We start from the raw sequence: 21929 nt of genomic DNA on the forward strand, positions 1-21929 counted from the left end.
TTCTCCAAAGAAGATATAAATCACCAACAAGCACACAAAAAGATGCTTAGCCTCATTAGTCATTAGGGGAATGCAAATAAAAACCACAAAGGACAGACCACTTCATACCTACTAAGATGGATCTAATAATAAATAACAATAATAATGGAAAATAAAAGTTGGTAAGGATGTGGAGAAATTGGAACCCTCATACATTGCTGGTGGGAATGTAAAATGATGTAACCAACAGTTTGGTGGTTCTTCAAAAAGTTAAACGTAGAATTACCATAGGATGGCTGGGCTCGGTGACTCACGCCTGTAATCCTGACACTTTGGGAGGCTGAGGTAGGGGATCACTTGAGGTCAGGAGTTGCATACAAGCCTGGCCAACATGGCAAAGCCCTGTGTCTACTAAAAATACAAAAATTAGCCAGGCATGGTGGCGTGTGCCTGTAATCCCAGCAACTAGGGAGGCTGAGGCAAGAGAATCCCTTGAACCCAGGAGGCAGAGGTTGCAGTGAGCCACTGCACTCCAGCCTAGTAGACAGAGTAAGACTCTGTCTCAAAAAGAGAAAAAAAAGAAAAGAAAAAGAATTACCATATGACTCAGCAATTCTACTCCTAAGTATATACCCCAAATAACTGAAAGCAGATACCCAAACAGATAGTTGTGCACAGATATTCATAGTAGCATTATTCAAAATAGCCAAAACAGGGAAACAGCCCAAGTGCCTATCAACAGGTGAATGGATAAACAAATTGTGGTATAACCATGCAATGGAATATTATTCGGCCATAAAAAAGAACAAAATATTGATACATACTACAACATGGATGAACCTCAAAAACAATATACTAAGAAAAAGAAGCCAGTTATAGATGATCACAATAATGTATGATTCCATATATGTGAAATATTCAGAATAGGTAAATCCATTGAGACAGAAGGCAGATTAACATTGCCCAGGGCTGGAGGAGGATGGGATAGGGAATGAATGCCTAATGGGTGCAGGGTTTTCTTTTGGGGTGATGAAAAAGTTTTGGTATTAGACAGAGGTGGTGGTTGCAGAACATTGTTTAAATGGCTAATTGTATGTTACATGGATTTCACCTAAATTAAAAGAAAATCATCAGGGTACTCATATCTACAAAGTACATTTGAAATCAAGCTCTTTAGAAGTCAGAGTCTTCCACAGCTGGCCTTTAACTAGCCCCTGTAGCCTATGTTCTACCTCTCTCCTACTATTTTAATCGTTACTGCTACCATCACCATGATACTGCATGGGATCCCGTTGAATCCCAAAGTGTCATATATGCTCTGCCTCTGCTTCCAAGCTCACCAGTGTGCTTTGGGAAGTCTCCACCAGCTGTTCCAGCCCATGGTCCTCTCTCGGCTCCAATGCTCTTAACTTTATGCCCTTGCCACTCAAAGCATAGTACCTGCTTGGCATCCTCTGGGAGCTTGGAAGAAAGGCAGAAATTCGAGTTCCTGCTGCAGACACACTGAACAAGATCTTCAAATTATTTTAGTGCATATTAAAGTTTGAGAAGTGCTGGTTTGTACTAGTTGGCCCCAAGTCAGGCTGTGGATCAGAATCACTTGGTAAGCTATGCTTATGTATATTATACTCTTTCAATAATACATGCAGATGGTAAAATTACAAGCTGTACATATACAAAAAAGGGTGAAAAAAGTAAGTTTCCCTCCAATTTCAATTCCTCGGATTTCCAGCCCAGAAGTCATCTCTCTTAATATTTCTTGGGTATTTTTCCTCCTTCTATGCATATGCAAGCATATATGTACATATGTATTTCCTGCCCTCATTTTGATTTTACTCAAGTGATAAAATACTGTACACATGGATTTGCACTTTTCACTCAAAATTTTATCATGGAGATTATTTTAGCACATGTTGATCTACCCAATATTCTTCTTAGTGACTGCATAGCAGTTTTTGTAAAGTTGTATAGTTATAATATATGTAATTTATTTATGTTCAAACCATTGGCTGGGCACAGTGGCTCAAGCCTATAATCCCAACACTTTGGGAGACTGAGGCAGAAGGATTGCATGAGCCCAGAAGTTTGAGACAAGACTGGACAACGTAAAAAAAAAAAAAAATTAATTGGGTGTGGTGGCATGCACCTGTGGCCCCAGCCACTCAAAGGCTGAGGCAGGGGGATTGCTTGAGCCTGGGAGGTGGAAGCTGCAGTGAGCGGTGTTCCTGCCACTGCACTCCAGCCTGGGAGACAGAGTAAAACCCTGTCTCAAACCCCTGCCCCGCACCCCCTTCCCCTGCCCAAACCATTAAAGAACACCATGTTGTTTATTACGGCGCTATGGTGGCTATCCTTTGTGTATATCTTTGAGCATATGATGTGCTAATTTCTATAGGATTAAAGAATTGCCAATTATGTGTGCTTTAAAGTGGTAAGAGATAGTGCCGAATCCTCTCTAAAAAGAGGTACCAATTTACATTCTTGGAGAACTTGTAAAAACACAAAATTGGAGGCTACTCTGTATTTCAATTCATGAGAACTCTGTGGGCAGAGCCTGGGGATCTGCATTTTACTTCTTTGGTGATAGTGATAAAAGAAATCTGCAGAATGGAGTGGGGAACCAGAGGGCAGATCTCCCTTGACCCCCAAGCTACTATTCCTCCTGGGCTGCCTTGGGTTGCTATTTATCTATGTGACTGTTCTATCTCCTCACCACGGTGGAAGGTTCCTAAAGACAGGCCTCAGGATTGCTGCCTCCTTATGTTCTTACCCCAGCACAATGCATTGTACAACAATGTTTGTTGATGTTGAGTGTCTGTGGTTCATGTGATTTTTTTTTTTTTTTTTTTTTTTTTTTAGTTCCATGGACCAAAGACAGAGGAGAATCCTGGGCCAGCCCCTTTCCATCCCTACTTCCCAGCCCAAGCAGAAAAGGACATCACTGATATCTTTCTTTTCCAAGGTCTGACACAAACTATTATGGACACATTTCTCCTCCCAGCAGCTGTTTTGTAAGATGTATGTTTGCTTGGTCTGCGGTTAGTTAGTCCTGCTCCCCTGAAGTTCCTTCTGAAAAAACTTTGATGACAGTTCTTTTAACATGGATAGGATGTTTACAGGATGACAAGAAGATTAGTTGAGAATAACTTGCTGCTAACTCAATAATACAAATATGGTGTGGTGGCTCATGCCTGTAATCCCAGCACTTTGGGAAGCTGAGGCAGGTGGATCACTTGAGCTCAGGAGTTCTAAACCAGCCTGGGCAACATGACAAAACCCTGTCTCTACCAAAAATACAAAAATTAGCTGGGCATGGTGGCATGCCCCTGTAGTCCCAGCTACTCAGGGCTGAGGTGGGAGGATCGCTTGAGCCCGGGAGGTAGGGGTTGCAGTGAGTTGAGATCGTGCCACTGCACTGCAGCCTGGGCAACAGAGTGAGACATTGTCTTTAAAAAAAAAAAAAAAAAAAAAAAGTTAGATAAAAAAGGAATGAGCTGTAATGAAAATCCAAGAATACTAATGAAGCTTGGAAATCACCAAATCTCATCCATAGCACTACTGAGATAGCTGAATCTCAAGCCAGTCTCCCGCTCTAGGCCCCTCTCTAAGGATGGTGGGGAGGTGGCTTTTGTCTTCTCTGATCTTGTCCGGATCTTTCAACATCTTGATTCTGACTCTAGTACCTGTTGCTGTGTTATGGGTCCTGCTCCATACCAGGGTCTTCCTGCATGAGAGCTCACAGGCTTACTACAAAGGCTCAGAGACTAGCCTATCTCTTGCCCCATCCCTGGCCCTGCAATTACTTCGAGTTCAGTGTTTTTGTTTGTTTGTTTGTTTTTGAGACGGAGTCTTGCTCTGTTGTCCAGGCTGGAGTGCAATGGTGTGACCTCAGCTCACTGCAACTTCTGCCTCCCAGGTTCAAGCAATTCCCCCTGCCTCAGCCTTCCAAGTAGCTGGAATTACAGGCATCTGCCACCACGCCCAGCTAACTTTTTGTATTTTTATAGAGATGGGGTTTCGGGGTTTTGCCTTGTTGGCCAGGCTAGTCTCGAACTCCTGACCTCAGGCGATCCGCCTTCCTTGGCCTCCCAAAGTGCTGGGATTACAGGAGTGATAGAGTTTAGTTCTTAAAGTACAGGTTTCTGCATCAGACACACAGTGTTCCCCAATTTGCATTATTCATGAATTTCTCTTCCTGCTCTTAATTGCATGTTCAGATGCATGCATTCTGGAGTTGGGACATCCTTTAAGTGCCCTGAAATGTTTGCAGATGTGTACTAGATCAGTCCTGAAATGTTCGCAGATGTGTACTAGATCAGTCCTGAAATGTTCGCAGATGTGTACTAGATCAGTCCTGAAATGTTCGCAGATGTGTACTAGATCAGTCCTGAAATGTCTGTAGATGTGTACTACGTCAGTCCTGAAATGTCTGTAGATGTGTACTAGGTCAGTCCTGAAATGTTTGTAGATGTGTACTACGTCAGTCCTGAAATGTTCGCAGATGTGTACTAGATCAGTCCTGAAATGTTTGTAGATGTGTACTACATCAGTCCTGAAATGTTTGCAGATGTGTACTAGGTCAGTCCTGAAATGTTTGTAGATGTGTACTAGATCAGTCCTGAAATGTTTGTAGATGTGTACTAGGTCAGTCCTGAAATGTTTGTAGATGTGTACTAGGTCAGTCCTGAAATGTTTGTAGATGTGTACTACATCAGTCCTGAAATGTCTGTAGATGTGTACTAGGTCAGTCCTGAAATGTCTGTAGATGTGTACTAGATGTTTGCAGATATGCTTTGCTAATTATGTCAAGTGCTATTGAGAGTTTGAGTAACGTGACTACTGAGACCTGACCCTTGGAATTAGCCATATGGCAGGGTAGGGGTGAGGGGACATTAGCCTGATTGCAGAGGGTTCAAGAGGCAATGGGAGGAGACAAATGGGAGAAAACAAGTATAGAAGTCTTTCAAGGCATTTGGCTACAAAGGAGAGCAGAAAAATGGGAAAGAGCTGGAAAAGAAGGGGTAAAGGGAGCTCTTTGAGGAGTAATGGCACTCCTTTCCCTGTGAAACGGATCCCTATTCCCAGGTCACATCAACACTGATCAAGTCTTTCTTTCTTTCAACTTCTGTCACGCCCATAGCTGCTCTAGAGCCGCTCCCCGTAATCTCCTAAACCTACCTTACCACCAGCCTGCATTATCTTTATTGCCCTCTTTCTCCATCAATTTATTCATTATGTAGACCAAATGAGTACATTTCCAACAAAACTCAGGCATTTTTAGTAGGAGAATGAAGGGGTAAAATTGAGCAGGCAATCGCGGGATTTTCTTTAGAGGGAGGGATTGGGGTTGGGATTGGGTATGACTCTGAACACTCCCAAATTAATACATTTTTGACCCATCACCCAGGTCTCTTGGAAACTGAGGTTCCAGAAGCGGGAGCCCCTGAAGAATGTGCTTTTCATCTTGGCAGAAAGAGCTCGGGACCCCAATGCTAACAAGCGTCACACGGCAATGAGAGGCCTGGGAACCATGGCCCGTGAAGCCCCTGACAAGGTAGGGAAGGAGAGTGGGGCTCAGCCAGCCCCCCAAGCCTCTCCAACCCTCTTGGTGTGGAGACTCCAGGGCTGGAGTATGGTCTCTGAGGTATTAGTTATCTATCACCCTGGAACAAATCACTGCACACACTTAGCAGCTTACAGCAACACATGTTGATTATCTCAGTTTTCGCTGGTCAGGAGTCCAGGTGTAGCTCAGCTGGGTCCTCTGCTCAGGATCTCACCAGGCTGCAATCAAGTGTCTGCCAGACTGCATTCCTTCCTGAAGCTCAGGGTTCGCTTACATAGTTGTTGGCAGAATTCAGTTACTTCCCGTTGCGGGACAGAGGTTTCTGTTTTTTTGACTGTTGTATGCTGGGGGCCACTTTCAATGCCTAGAAGCCATTCTCTCACAGCATTATGTAGACCAAATGAGATGTTCGTAGATGTGTACTAGATCTTTGTTTGTAGATGTGTACTAGATGTTTGTAGATGTGTAGATGTGTACTCGCTTCCTCCAGGCCAGCAGGAGGGTGTTGCCTCCTCCTGTCTGCTAAGATAGAGTGTTATGGGCTGGGCTGCGGTGCCTCACGCCTGCAGTCCCAGCACTTTGAGAGGCCAAGGCGGGCGGACCACTTGAGGTCAGGAGTTCAAGACCAGCCTGGCCAACATGATGAAACCCCATCTCTTTTGTATTTTTGTAAAAATACAAAAAATTAGCCAGGCATGCCTGCAATCTCAGCTACTCGGGAGGCTGAGGTATGAGCAGAGATCACATCAGGCACTCCAGCCTGAGCAACAGAGCGAGACTCCACTTCAAAAAAGAAAAAAAAAAAGAGTCTTATGCAATATAAAGTCATGTCTGTAGTCTGGAAGCGAGTCACAGGTTCCTTCTGCACTCAAGCGGAGGAGACTCATTCAAGGTGTCACTCATTCAGGGTCATCTTAGGCTCATGTCACCTCAGCAATATCAGTTGTGGGAGACAGAGCTGCAGGAAAGATAAACTCACAGCTGTTACCCTTCCTGATAAATTTAAGTGATTTTTTTCTAGTAATGTATGTTTGTTTCATAAAAGATGTTTTTTCCACCTCCTCCTTTACCATCTGCCAACTTCAGTGCTCATTTTGTCTCCTCCCCACTATACAGGTACCTAGTTCTCCCCAGGCCCTGAGATCACCCAGGTCTGCCGCCCTATTTGAAGATCCCTACCCAGCTTCACCCACTCACATGCCACACTCCAGATCACTCTTTCTGTTTTCCTTCCTAGGCTGAGTTGGGCTCTTGGGTTGGGTTAATGGAGCTTTTCTATTTTAATGAGAGTTGTGCAGATCTTGAAAAAAAGCCTTGGTCTCTTAATTCAAGTCCTAGGTTATTAGTAGCCTAGATGTGGGGTTGCTTTTCAACCCATAGGGAGCAATTCCTGTGCTATTAATGCTTTCAAACATTGGTAACAGGTGAGAAAGCATAAGAAAATTGTCCTCGACCTGCTGGTGTACGGATTGTATGACCCTGTGAGTTTGGAAGTCATCCAGGAGAGTATGAAGACTCTGACCGTCGTTCTGGGCAAGATCCAGGGGAAAGGTTTGGGTTCCTTCTTCATAGACATCACACTTCAGACCAGGACTTTATTAGATGATGTAAGTAAATTAGAAAAATTCTGCTTTATTGAAATCAAAGTGGGATTAGAAATGTGACTGTGGGGCCGGGCGTGGTGGCTCATGCCTGTAATCCCAACACTTTGGAGGCCAAGGTGGGTGGATCGCGAGGTCAGGAGACAGAGACCACCCTGGCCAACATGGCGAAACCCTGTCTTTGCTAAAATACCAACAACTAGCTGGGCCTGGTGGTACACGCCTGTAGTCCCAGCTACTCAGGAGGCTGAGGCAGGAGCATCACTTGAACTTGGGAGGCAGAGGTTGCAGTGAGCCGAGATCGCACCACTGCACTGCGGCCTGGCAATAGAGGGAGATTCCATCTCAAAAAAAAAAAAAAAGACATGTGAGCTGTGGATGGTTTGTTGCTGTGGGAACAAGGTCTCTATTATTCACTTATTTATTAACACATCTTGTTGAGAGACTAGTGCTGTGCTAGGGTTGGGAGGACATATAAAGATGCATAGAATTTTATCTCTACCCCTCAAGGGTTTTTTTGTTTGTTTGAGACAGGGTCTCACTCTGTCGCCCATGCTGGAGTGCCATGGCGTGATCTCGGCTCACTGCAACCTCCGCCTTTTGGGGTCAAGTGATCCTCCCACCTTAGCCTCCCAAGTAACTGGGACTATAGGCACATGCCACCACGCCTGTCTAATTTTTGTATTTTTGGTAAAGATGGGTTTTCACTATATTGCCCAGGCTAGTCTCAAACTCCTGGGCTCTAGGGACCCACCTGCCTCGGCCTCCCAAAGTGGTGGGATAACAGGTGTGAGCCACTGCGCCTGGCGACTATTCATCTTAACAGAGAAGTGGGTATATGTACACTGATGATGATGTACACTGATTGACTAACATGTAGTCAATGCTCTCTTATAAATGTGGCAATAGCAATGATTAGCATTTAGTGAGCCCTCACTGTGTGCCGGGCACAGTGCTAGGCAGTTTACATGAATCATCTCATATAATCTTCACAATAACCCTGTGAGATGGGCACTGAAATTATCTTCACTTTATAGACAAGGAAACCAAGGCACAGAAAGGTTAGAACTTGCCCAAGTTCACAGAGCCAGGAAGCAGCCATGTCGCCAGCTCCTCTGACTATAGGGCTGCACTCTTAACTCTCAGATGACAAGTCAGGCTAAGCAAAAAGTGCACCGGCACATTGTTCAGTCCGAAACTGAGAAGTGTCAGAGACCCTGACTGCAAGCTAACAAGTTAGCCTGCCAGTTATTCTGTCCCTGAAAGACAAGACCTACAGAACAGCGAACAGACCTTTTATTTACTCCCAGAGAGATTTGCAGCATGTCCCCAAGCCCTAATTCTCTCTGGAGCCACATGGCGAGAGCCAGATGTGTCAGCAGCACAGGAGGGGAGAAGAGGCCTTGACCTTATGTAACTTGGAGCTCATATAGGAGCTGGGCACCTGTGTCCCACCTGCTCCAGAGACACAGCGGGATTTTTGCTCTTGAATGTAAGCCAGTCCTCTCTGGGGAGGGAGCGAGGAAAGGTCCCTACTTACCACACTGGAGTGTAAGCAGATGTCTCTGGGGAAATGGCTCTAAATCTCTTGGAGGTGCCATCTGAACTTCCAGAATGTGTTTGTCGTTCAACCACTTTTTTTTTTTTTGAGACAGGATCTCGCTCTATTGCCCAGGCTGGAGTGCAGTGGCCTAGGAACACAGCTCACTGCAGCCTCAACCTCCCAGGCTCAAGCGATCCTCCCACCTCAGCCTCCTGAATGGCTGGGACCACAAGTGCATGCCACTGTGCCTGGCTAATTTTTGTAGTTTTTGTAGAGATGAGGTCTCACTATGTTGCCCAGGCTGGTCTCTAACTGGGCTTAAGCAATTCTCCTGTCTCAGCCTCCCAAAGGGCTGGGATTTCAGGCATGAGACATGTGCCTGGCCTTCAACCGTTTTTAAAAACCCTGGTTGCCTGGAATTTTTGAGCAGAAATCCCTGGCCACGTAGAAACACAGAAATTCTTATGCAGAGCTGTTTGCTGACAGTTTATATCTCGATTACAGATAGCACTCTTCACTATCTGAGGCCCGTCCCTAGGAGGACGGGCATCTGTTTTACATGTCTATACATCTTATAGCATTAGGGTATGGCTTTGGATGGGTACATTCTCCATTAAAGTTAGTTAAACACACACGCACACACACACACACACGCGCACACACACCCTCACTGATAGAGCAGTGAAGATAATACAACCCTAAGCCAGGCATGGTGGTGTGTGCCTGTAATCCCAGCTACTCAGGAGGCTGAGGCAGGAGGGTCACTTGAGCCCAGGAGTTGGAGGCCAGCCTGGGTAATGTAGCAAGATGCTATGTCTAAAAAAAATAAAATAAAATGCAATCCTAAGGCAATTTCGGTATGCATCATGTGCTAAACTTTTAAAATATACTTCACGATACCATTAGTGGTCCTCAGTCTTGCTGGGTCTCTGTGACCCCCAGTTCTTGGTGCTCCTCCCCCCCTGTGAAGGCCCACCCCAGCCCTCCTCCCTCTGGTTTACCTGGAGGAGGACTTAGACTACAAAACCCATGCACCAGGAGTCAGGTGTTTGGGTTACTATACTGGCTCTGTTACCTGACAGTGTGATTTTGGTCAAGTTCCTTAAGTGCCTTGGGCCTTGTTCTCCTCACCTGGAAAGGTAATACTTGGACCAAACAGCTCACCTTGGAAAGAAAGAGAGGGTGGAGTCCACTGAAATGCACTCAGGGACAAACCCACCAATCAGACTGGAATCAGGGAGAGGTGGGAGGGTGTTGGGGGAAGAAACATGATTATTATATCCACTGCAGATAGGAGAAACTCAGACCAAAAGCAAAGAGAAGAGACTTGGCAAAAATGCTGGAGTAATAAACAGGGAACTGGTTGAATGAATTTTGGTGCAGAAAAGAAAAAGAGAAAGAAGAAAAGAAAAAGAAAAATGAAAACTCCTTTGTGTATTGACGTAGAAAGACCTCTCAGACTGATGAACACTCAAGGTGCATAACAACAGTGGCGTGTGCTTCCATTTATGTAGAAAAGAGGGAAAGGATCACACGATACACATCTTTCTTCTTTATTTTCGGGAGAGATACACACAAAACATAACTTTATTAGCTTGTGGGGAGGAAAATTTGGTGGCCGATGGAGAGGAGTAGGAAGTAGATCTACTTGTTCTATAAAGCTTTTTGGTTATTTTGAATTTTGCGAACTTTACAAATGTATTCTATCTCCAAAACACGAAATAATGAACAAAAAATCTGGGAAGGTGGGAGTAGCACTAGTGATTTCCCAGGCTAGTCCTCTCATCTGCTGGAGAAGAGGTTCACTGAAGCCTTTGGGCCCTCTTCAAGCCACCCCCACCCACCCAGCTAAGTGGTTTAGACCAGATCTCACCGCCCACCCTGTAATGTACAGCCAAGATTGACGGCTGTGATGTGTTCTGATTGACGGCTGTGATGTGTTCAGATGCAATTGCCTTTTGGTAATGATCTGGCTTTCTTATCGTTTTGTCGACGGGGACCACAGGAGAACGACAGTCTGAGATACTCGGCCTTTGTTTTGTTTGGGCAATTGGCTGCCTTTGCCGGGAGGAAATGGAAAAAATTTTTCACCGGTCAGGTTAAGCAGACACGAGATTCCCTCCTGATCCATTTACAGGACAGAAACCCCCAGGTTGCCAAGGTAAGACCTTGACTCTGCAACCAACAGAGTGACATCTCCATGCTATTCATAAAGGGAGTTGCGAGTTGAGACGCCAGACCCTGGGGTTCCTGCTAGCACTGCTGTAGATACTTAGCAGCATTTCTGTATGTATCCTAGACAAGGTGCCTCTTCAGTGTGTAATCTCTCTTTGAGCAAGAGTGTTATTTTCCATCTGCCCCACCTGCCCAAGCCCAGTACCTGTCAATGCTAGAAAAGCTTTCTACCAAACCACTTGCCTTCTTTAAGTTACTGAGAGAGAAATTAAATTTCGGAATCCAGTACTATTTTTGATGAGATAATAACAAGGGCTGTGCTAAACTATAAAGCTATGCCCTTCCTGCCAGTCCCCAAATTACAGACATGGCCGTCTTATAAGCATACATCCTTTAAGATTCAAATGTTGAAACTACCTGGAAGTTACTTTCACACTTTCAGTGGCCCTCTGACCACCGATTGGGTGCAACCTCTGGGATACTTTTCCTTGCTTGGGATTATAGAATGCTCTAATAAATAAAATAGTAACATTATTTTTCTCAGGCTTGCAAAACAACATTTCGAGCCTGTTCTCCATATCTGAAACTAAGGAAGGAATACAGCTTCCAGAGCGAAGAAGATCAAAGGAACACTAAGCTCTACCGGCAGCTGGTGAGTGAGCCAGGGTAGCAGAGAATTCTCTTCCGGTCCCTGCCCTCCTGGTGATTAACACGGAAGGTGGCCAAGCACAAGAAAGAGATACCCCCCCCCCCCCGCCGGGCGCGGTGGCTCAAGCCTGTAATCCTAGCACTTTGGGAGGCCGAGACGGGAGGATCACGAGGTCAGGAGATCGAGACCATCCTGGCTAACACGATGAAACCCCGTCTCTACTAAAAAATACAAAAAAATAGCCGGGCGAGGTGGCAGGCGCCTATAGTCCCAGCTACTCGGGAGGCTGAGGCAGGAGAATGGCGTAAACCCAGGAGGTGGAGCTTGCAGTGAGCTGATATTCGGCCACTGCACTCCAGCCTGGGCAACAGAGCGAGACTCCGTCTCAAAAAAAAAAAAAAAAAAAAAAAAAAAAGAAAGAGATACCCCCCATAAAATGACTCAGGCCAACTATGTTTTTTTTTTTTTTTTTTTTTTTTTTTTTTCTGGACAGAGTCTTGCTCTGTCACCCAGAGCAAGTACAGTGGCACCATCTCGGCTCACTGCAGCCTTCACCTCCAGGTTCAAGCGATTCTCGTGCCTCAGCTTCCTGAGTAGCTGAGATTACAGGCGTGTGCCACCACACCCGGTTAACTTTTGTATTTTTAGTAGAGATGGGATTTCACCATGTTGCCCAGGCTGGTCTCGAACTTCTGATCTTAAGTGATCTGCCTGCCTCGGCCTCCCAAAGTGCTGGAATTACAGGTGTGAGCCAGCATGCCCAGCCAAGCCAACTATGTTTTGATTGTAACTGACCCATCATACAACGTAAATGACAAAACGCCTAGAGGATCAAGCACGAGATATATTGGCAGTTCCAGTTCAGGTCACTAGCTGGACGCAGGTGATGCCTCCACTTGTCCTGCTTATCCACGTGCCCTGCACTGACCACTGCCTACTAGTTACATAGTCAAGGAAGTTTGCTGAATCCCGCCCTCACACGTACCTTTGCTAATTTCTTTCAGAGCCATTATCATCCAGAGATCCTGCAGTTCTTCTACGCAAATAAAATTCTGTAAGCGCAGAGCAGCAGGGAAATGGTTCTATGTGAGGGCATTGCTGAGCCATCGTGTGCCCCTGTTTTATCTCACTGGATGCCTCTTCTCCTTGCCTCTTGGGATTGTAATGGAAAAGAGGGTGCTGGGAGAGCAATCAAAGGCAAAAATAATACATGGAATTGTATGATTATATCTAAAGTAAAATTCTAGACTGCTTTCACTTATTTCATTTCTTCCCCATACAAATTTGATGAGCAGGTACACACTTTCTTTAAAACATTCCAGGTGTATGTAGATTCAGTGCTTATTTCTCAGCTTTTTCTTCCTTAGGTTCATCTCTGTCACCTAGCTTTTATTTTTAATACTCAATTTCTGAGGCTTAGGACAATACTTGTTACCTTAAGGTTTTTGTTTTTTGTTTCTGTTTTTTTTTTTCTGGTTTTTGTTTTTGTTTTTGGTGTATTTGCTATTGATACCTTTTCTTGCCAAGATTTATTTAAAGTTGGCCAAGATACCAAGAAGGTGGCTTGCAGGGGTATCTTTAGCGTCTCATAATTGTAAACAGTCATTGCTTTCAAGATCATCCGAAACAAGAATTAATAGAGAGAAAAAAATATATAAAGCATGTGTTGAAAATCCTCACGCTCATGATAACTTAAGGGATAACAATAGTAGGTAACACTTACTGAGTGCTTACAATTTAGTGGACGCGGTCAAAGTGCTTTTTGTAAGTTCTATTTAATACTTGCGACAACCCTATGAGATAGTAAGTACTACTATTGTTCTCATTTTATAGATAGAAAGCTAAGACACAGGGAAATTAGGTAACTTGCCGCAGATAACTCAGTGAACAATGGAGCTGGAATTCAAATGCGTATGGTCTGATTTCTTGAGCCCATACTCAATAACCGTGCCATCCTGCCTGTCCGTGGAACAACTGATGGATGGTTAGAAATATTAAAAACAAAACAAACGCAAACGTCTCTGCTTCTGCTTCTCTACTAAGCCCAGTTAACTTTTGCTTTTATATGTACTAAGTATACATTTTCGTTAATTTATGTGAGCTGAGTGTATGTTTTTATTAATTAGTTTTTGGCTATTAATGCCAATTATTTTGGTGATCAATCCTAGTTATCTGAGGAGTCACATCTCTCATAAAAATCACAAGAAAAATCTCTTAGTCCCGCTCACCCTCCCTCCAACCAGATTGCATCCCAAGCTTCTATAGAAACTCTGGTACCACCCCTGAACTCAGTATCCAGGCCACACCCAGAGTGTTTTGTTCAAGACAATTTAAAACACGAGAGATTATAAAAACTACAGCAGGATCTTAAACAGCATTCTGAGAACCAGGAACTCAATTTTCTGCTGTAGGTCCCAGGGACAGGGTGGTGTGACACAGATGTGGGGGTGAGGAGAGGCCTAGGCGAGATGAGGATGTGGGAGATGGCAGATGGAGTGGCAAGTGCCAGGCAGGAATGGATTTTCTTCCTTCCTGTTTTGAAGAACATGACAGCAAGAGATTTTAGGATGGACACAGGCTCAAGAGGGTGTGGGCGGTTCTGAGGGGTAAGCCCCCTGCCCCTCCCAGCACCTGCTCCCTGGATGTTGGCCTCTTCGAAATTTTGTTGCAAGGTTGGTTTAAACTTGATGCAGTTCCATTAAGTGATCAGTGAGTGGTCTGAGAAATGACTGCATGTGGCTGGCATTCAAAAAGGTGGGGATAAGGTGAGATGGGTGGGGTTATGTGGTATACAGTAGAAAAACGTATGCAGTTAACGTTGCTGTATTGGTTAAAATTGTGGAAGATGTGGTTGAATTATTTGACTTTAAGATTCCACAGTAACCTTTTATTTTGGTGGCCCCCAATGAGTCATGCCTCCTGATACTCATGTCCTTATTTAGTCCCTTCTGTTTGAATCTGGGCTGCCTTTGTGACTTGCTTTAATCAGGAGATTGTGATAAATGGCACTGTGCTGGGCCTAGAACCCTGGCAGTTTCCTCGTTTGAATTGTGGGGGAAGCCAGCTGCCACATAAGAAGTTGAACTACCAGGAACAAAGGAGAGTGCCTGAGATCACCATGTGAAGGAGAATGGAGACACTAACCCACAGCAGAGTCCGAAGTCCAGACACATGACACAAGTTGTCCCTTCCAGCCAGACCCTAGCCGTTGAAGCTACTCCAGTTGACACCATATGGAAAAGAGACAAGCGTCTCTGTCAAGCCCGTCTCAACTGCAGAAGCATGAACAAAGAATCAAATGATTGTTGTTTTAAGTCATTAAACTTTGGGATAATTTGTCACACAGCAATAAGTAACCAAAGAAGATTCCTTATTATTAACTGTTATCTTGGCTAATTTTGTTTTGCTCTTCATAAGTCCTCTTTGAGTTTAAGTTCTATTTCCAGAAATTTATGTTATCATGAAATTTGGTGGCAAGAGCAAGGGACCATGTTGTTTTTGTTTGTTTGTTTTGTTTGTTTTTTTCTGTTTCTCACCATACCTATCACAGGGCCTGGCCACGTGATTAAGGAACATTTGCTCCATGACTAAATGATTCCAAATTGCAGAGGGAATAAAGTCCAACGTTCAGTCTGCCATTTCAGGCTTTCAACCTTCCTTTTCTTCTGTTACTCTCTTTGCTTCAGCCAAGTTTGGGTCTTTTCTCTTCTTTCAACATGTCTTGGTCTCCTACACCCCCTCACCTTGGCTCAATCTGCTATTTCTGTGTTGAGTCCCCTCACCTGTGCACATCCACCTGGACTCACATGCACACACACACACGCACACATTTCACATGTATATCTTATTTGTACTCCAACGCCTAGGTCAAAGTCCTGATCCCCCCAGTCAGGGAGAGCTCCAGGCTCTGAATTCCCAGAACATTCTAGCGATATTATACCACTTACATCTTATCTGAAAGGTTTTTTTTTTTTTTTTTTCCCTATATGTCTTTTTATGGTTTTTTTTTTTTTTTTTTTTTTTTTTTTCCTGTTAAGATTGAAACTATGGAAGAAGGCAGGGCTCTATCTTGGACATCATTTGTATCTCCCTGGTGACTGCAGAAGTACTCTGTAAATGAATGTTGATAAGGGGAAAATGTCAGAAAGTCATCTGAAGCTGTCACTCCTTCCTGGGAGGAGCCCATTTTGACAAGTGAGAGTCATCGATTTCATTCCTTATAACCAATGTACAGGTTACTTTTATGCTTGTGCATTTCAAGTTTCCCCTTCCCCGTGTTTATTTGAATGCCAACCCAAAGGTAATGTTTTGACATTTCTTAATTTTGAATATTAATTTTGAACCTTATTGAGCAGTTGAATGAAAGACAGAAAAAAGGAATGTTCAAGTGCCCCGCCCCCCATGTTAAGTGCTCAGGGTAGACCTATGCTTGGTCCCCTGTGTCTCTGGCACTCATGAGATGGGTCTTTCTTTCTTTATTTTTATTTTTGAGATGGAGCAACGCTCTGTCACCCAGGCTGGAGTGCAATGGCACGATCTTGGCTCACTGCAACCTCCACCTCCCAGGTTCAAGCGATTCTCCTGTCTCAGGCTCCTGAGTAGCTAGGATTGCAGGTGCCTGCCACCATGCCCAGCTAATTTTTGTATTTTTAGTAGAGATGGGGTTTCACTATGTTGGCTAGGCTGGTCTCGAACTCCTGACCTCAAGTGATCTGCCCACCTTGGTTTCCCAAAGTGCTGAAATTACAGGCATGAGCCACTGCATCAGGCTGAGATAGGTCTTTCTTAAAGGGGAGAGGGAAGTGGTGGAGAGAGAGGAGAGAAAATGACAAAGGAGGTGGCTGGGAATCTAACAGGTGTGACCAATTCTGCTAATCAATGAGAGCAGAAGCCTGTGAACTTCCAGTCAATAGACTACTTAATTGGGGGAACGCTTTACACGTTATAAAAAAGCACTGGAGTGTTTGCAAAGTGAGAAACAACAGCTATGTAGGGTAGGTAGCAGTTAGTGTTGTATGGAAGACAGATATTTGTGCGTTTCTGCATTTTCTAAGTTTGCTGCAATTAGCATACATTACTTTTATAGTTATAAAACACATGCAAAAGTGCCCTTTTAAAATGAAAAAAAGTCCATGAGTGTAAGTGATATACATGCTTGGAAAGCCTGGGATGGTCATTGTTTACCCTCGGTAGTATGTGTTTGCCTTTGTCCTTTTGAGACATTTTGTTTTAATCTGTTGATGACAATAACCTGTTGATAATATAACTTGATGACAAATAAAGTGACTTATGATTATCATTTTATTTATGTTACTGAACTTACATTAATTCTGTCTGACCACAGTAGAGTAAATCTTTTGTTCCTTTATTTACATGTTAAATGGTTTCAGAAAAACCCTGGGTTCTAGATAAATCCAACACATCCTAATTTACTGAGGAGAGATGATTTGATATGCAAAGACACCTACTATTTACCAAGTTAAGCACAGACTCCCAAGCCAGACTTCTAAGATTCCTTATAATAAACACCAACCTAGAATTTCCCATGATGCTCCCTCATTTCCTACTGTCTGGAATACTTTCCAGTTCCTTGTTTCTATCAGCCATTCCCTGGCCTGATTCCAAATGCCATTTTCTTCAGAGGTAGAGCAGAGCTGCTAGGAGGATGCAGCCTGGCTCTACCATTTAGCCAGGTGTGAGCAAATCAGCGCATCAAGCCTCAGTGTGCTGATCTGTGAAATGGAGACGATAACCCAATGCATAGAATTGCTGGGCTGCAAAGATTGAATTAAGTCACACTGAGCACTCTCGGTACATAGAAGGTGCTCAGGAAATGTTAATTATTTTGTTCCTCACTCCTAACACACTCTCCAGATAGTATTTCTGCTCTTCTTGAAGCTGCCCAGGTCTTCAGACAGGTCCATTGGTATTTGAGCGTTACCCTGATCCACCAGTCCTGGAGATAGCCTCCGTATCCTTTATTAGTTCTCCAAGAATGTGGCTTCGAGTCTTGCCTGACATGGGTGTTCAGTAAAGATTGGTTGAATTCATTGAGTGGCAAATGCTGGCTTTTTGACCAAGTAGGAATCTGTCACCTGATAGGTTTTGGAATTTTTATAAAGATAAGAATCATAGCAATGAGAATAGCAAGTGGTTCTTTCCCACTCCACCCTTTCGGGTGTGTGATTGCTCAGAGCGGGAGCAGTGCCTTTTTACACTCTTGAGGTGGTTTCAATAGATCCTGTTCATTCCATCCTAATATTCCCAACAGCTCTGTTAAGAATTCCGTATTGTATCTTTTAAGCAAGCTCTTGTTAATAATTAACACCTCACCTTCTGTTTCTGAGGGTGATGCTATTAATCATGTTCCTTTCAAGCAGATGAATTTCCTATAGCAGTTTGCAAATGTTAACTAGGTAATGGCCCAAATGTCTCCCTGCAAGAAGAAAATGTTTTTCAGAAATGCGGATCAGAGAGTTAAAAATGTCATTTCCTAAGCGACACTGCTGGAGGCACATGCCTTTGCCACAGCAAAAATGCGATCAGAAATCCAAAGCTTTTCAACATGCCGGCCTGACTGCATCAGAAGATACGACCAGACGCTGGAAGAGGAGAGAAGCTCAATCTCAAATGTGACATCGTGGCGGCCGAAAGGACACTACATTTGGTATCAGAAGACCTGGCTTTACACTCTGACTCTATCATTTACTAGCTGCTTATCTTGAGCAAGTCACATAACCTCTCAGAGCCTCAGGGTCTTCACTTGTCAAGTGGAGGTAAAACCCATAGCACAACAGACTCTGATGATCGGATGAGACAGTCTGTGTAAATTGTGGAACATTACTCCCAAATGGAGTGTTCCTATTTGCATGATTGCCACTCATGATTGGAGCCTATTTATACAAGGTGAAGGGTGGAGAGAATGAAATAAGATGTTAACACAGATCTCAATTTATTTATTTATTTGAGACAGAGTCTTGCTCTGTTGCCCAGGCTGGAGTTCAGTGGCGCCATCTCTGCTCACTGCAAATTCCGCCTCCTCGGTCCAAGCAGTTCTCCTTCCTCAGCCTCCCAAGTGGCTGGGATTACAGGCACAAGCCACCATGCCCGTTAATTTTTACATTTTTAGTAGAGACGGGGTGTCGATCAGGCTGGTCTTGAACTCCTGACCTCAAGCTATCTGCCCACCTCGGCCTCCCAAAGTACTGGAATTACAGGTGTGAGCCACTGTGCCCAGCCTACTTATGGCCAGGTGCCACAGATTTTAATTTAAAATAAATAATAATAATAAAATAATATAAATAAATAAATAGTATAAATAAAAATAAATAAAAAATAAAAGCACCAAGTAATCACTACACATAAATATCTTAAAAATATAAACTCAATAAAATTAGGTAGATACATTATTTTACATAAGGTTGTTTGTTCCAGATACTAAGTACCCATTACATGTCAAATAGGATTCAGTTTACAAGTTTAACACCTATCTATTTTGTACAATTTAGTTACATCCAAACTTTTTTGGTATGATAGAAAGAATAACATTCAGAAATTGTGGAAAACCTGACTCTTTTCCTTTAAGTTACTCTAATAGTAAGATCAAGTTGAAGTAGCCTGGGTGTGGTGGCTCATGCCTTGTAATCCCAGCACTTTGGGAGGCCGAGGCGGGTGGATCACGAGGTCAAGAGATGGAGACCATCCTGGCCAACATGGTGAAACCCCGTCTCTACTAAAAATAGAAAAGTTAGCTGGGAGTGGTGGCGCAAGCCTGTAGTCCCAGCTACTCAGGGGGCTGAGGCAGGAGAATGGTGTGAACCCAGGAGGCGGAGCTTGCAGTGAGCTGAGATTGTACCACTGCACTCCAGCCTGGTGACAGAGCGAGACTCCGTCTCAAAAAGAAAAAAAAAAAGTTTAAGTCAAAAACTAATTAAACTCCATTAGGGAAAAATGAAAATTTTATATGTTTGGATTTAAATCTACTAGAGTGACAGTTGATTTACTAGCTCCCAATAAACCTGAGAAGAGGAAGTCTAGGAATGTGAGATTTTCTGATGAGTAAGATCTACACACTGTGTGGACTGGTGGATTAAATTAATTCAAAGCTAGTGAGCTTATTTTACAACTTAAGGGAACAAATTCAATTTCCTGAATAAAAATTTTATGACTTAAGGGAACAAACACAATTTCCTACAGTAAACACAGTTTGCTTATTTACATGGTTAAATGATTTATATTTATGTCTGGTGTCCTCCGACTAACTATCAGGAAACAAAGAGAGGGTTTTATTATGAAGGTAATGGAATTTGCATAGTTAAATCTGTTTAATCTTAACAGACCTTTGCCCTACCTGGATCTGTGATTATTCCAGGACTTGACAATTAACCTGCTCACTCTTACCTTTCCCAAGAAAAGTAAGGGCTGGCCTCCCATTTTGGATTTCCCAAGGCTTTTCATTAAATAAGATGGAGACTTAGATGTGAACAAATGAGGTCTGCCTAAGAAATTAAAACCTATAACTTCCGGTTTCCCCAGCATTGATGCAAGACTGTCTCCAACTGTCTGTGTGACTGCCCCCAGCTGGCTATAGGATGGGGAGAAGTTTGAGCTGGTGGGGTTGGTTCATCCATCTCTAAGGGGTGTTCAAATCTTGCCCTCTCTGCTTCTGTGTGTTTCTGGAGCGGGAGCCTGTGGTGTGGCCAATGGCAGGCAGCCTGTGGCAGAAAGTTGAACTTTAGAGCTTCTACTTTCAAAGTTCTTTAGATAAGAGAGCAGTTCATGATGATTTCTTAACTGAAGAAATACTGTCAGTAATTTTCATGGATGGGCTTTAAACAAATCATTAAAAATAAGCAACAAACAGACAGGCAAAGCCATTGCCTAGTCTCTAGTTCACTCCTCTGCTTTCCCCACTTCTGGTCCTGCCCTGGCTCCACTGAGTGGAGTAAATCCAGCCTCTGTGACATGTGGAGTCTTGCAGAAAGAGACAGTGGGCAAGATATCTCAGCTGGTTTCTCCCAATGGAGGGTTTGGATAGGATGGGATTTCATGCAGGGTGTGTGTGGTGAGGGGGTGGAAACCATTTCTCATCTCAAAACATAACCCCTCCTTCCCTACTGTGAACATAGCCACCCCCAGAGCCTATCGAGCACATCCCTTGCTCTTTTTAATAAAGCCCTTTCACTTGGGGTAAGCTCTGTTAGGTGAACATGTACTATTCAGCTAAGTCTTCATGCTCTGCCGCTGGGGTATTATCTGCTCATAGCCTGTTACAGCAGGTTTGAAGGCTGCTGGAAGAACTGCAAGTACCTCATGCTGTTGTGCCCTCTCTAGAACAATTTAACAGCATGAGTTGTATTTACATAGTCAATTAGGATTGTTGTACATCTCCCTCCTGCCATGAGACTCATTTATTACCAAATTTAAGCATATTTCTTTGGCTTATGTCTTCAACACTGTTAGGTGTCACTGATTCCAAAAATTTGGGGAGTACATATTTATATGTGTGTGTGTGTGTGTGTGTGTGTGTGTGTGTACAGGGTTTGAGTAACGCTTTTGCAGAAACAGAAAGTCTTCCAAATACACACTACTTATCAAGGAACCTGTATTTCAAGGAGTGCTAGAAAATCCAGCAAAGCAGCTATTAAACCACTTCCATCCCACCATGACAAATAGTCCAATCTAGCCAGGATTCCTTTCTTTCTTCTCTCTCTCTCTCTCTCGGCACTTACAATTTGACAACTAACTTTTGGACTCTAGGGACTTAGCTTCTTCCAATCCATAATTACATTCTTAAGAACTCAGTGCCTTGGAGACTCACCAGGACCTTTGCATTCTTTTGATCTACATGAGGAGGCATTCTATATTAAGAACTGCTGATCTTTGCCTGGGACTGTCTGAAAGATTCCGCTTGCACTGTTGGCCCGGCATGAGCTAACATCTCTCTTCAGCTGCTGTGGAATGTTCCTTGGGAGACAGGTGCTCTAGCTGTGATTATGGCTGACAGGGACGTCAGCCAGAGGAGGCCTCTGCTTCATGGGGATGGCGCATGCGTGTGGCACCCTTTGTTTCTCGGTAGAGCCCTGCGACTCCCCTTCTCATTTCCCCCTTCTTTTTTTTTTTTTTTTTTTTTTTTTTTTTTTTTGAGACGGAGTCTCACGCTGTTGCCCAGGCTGGAGTGCAGTGGCGCCATCTCGGCTCACTGCAAGCTCCGCCTCCCGGGTTCCCGCCATTCTCCTGCCTCAGCCTCCTGAGTAGCTGGGACTACAGGCGCCCGCCACCGCGCCCGGCTAATTTTTTGTATTTTTAGTAGAGACGGGGTTTCACTGTGGTCTCGATCTCCTGACCTTGTGATCCGCCCGCCTCGGCCTCCCAAAGTGCTGGGATTACAGGCTTGAGCCACCGCGCCCGGCCTCA

At 43.9% G+C, this 21929-nt stretch overlaps 1 protein-coding gene across 8 annotated transcripts in view; it reads left to right on the top strand.

Moving 5' to 3' along the window:
- MRO (maestro) overlaps positions 1–16811 on the top strand; it is a 45333-nt gene extending 28522 nt beyond the window's left edge. For 7 of the 8 annotated variants that reach the window (XM_050767769.1, XM_050767773.1, XM_050767768.1 and 4 more), the window contains 6 exons: positions 2839–2941; positions 5387–5533; positions 6970–7152; positions 10695–10850; positions 11409–11516; positions 14503–16811. In XM_050767769.1, the coding sequence (XP_050623726.1) occupies positions 2839–2941; positions 5387–5533; positions 6970–7152; positions 10695–10850; positions 11409–11516; positions 14503–14637 (832 nt within the window). In that variant the 3' untranslated portion in view covers positions 14638–16811. Of the gene's footprint in view, positions 1–2838; positions 2942–5386; positions 5534–6969; positions 7153–10694; positions 10851–11408; positions 11517–12517; positions 12775–14502 lie in introns of those variants that run through there. The other variant, XM_050767767.1, reaches the window with a different exon arrangement.
- The last annotated feature ends 5118 nt before the right edge of the window (positions 16812–21929 follow it).

The sequence above is a fragment of the Macaca thibetana genome, chromosome 18 (assembly GCF_024542745.1).
Source record: "Macaca thibetana thibetana isolate TM-01 chromosome 18, ASM2454274v1, whole genome shotgun sequence".
Taxonomy (NCBI): domain Eukaryota; kingdom Metazoa; phylum Chordata; class Mammalia; order Primates; family Cercopithecidae; genus Macaca; species Macaca thibetana.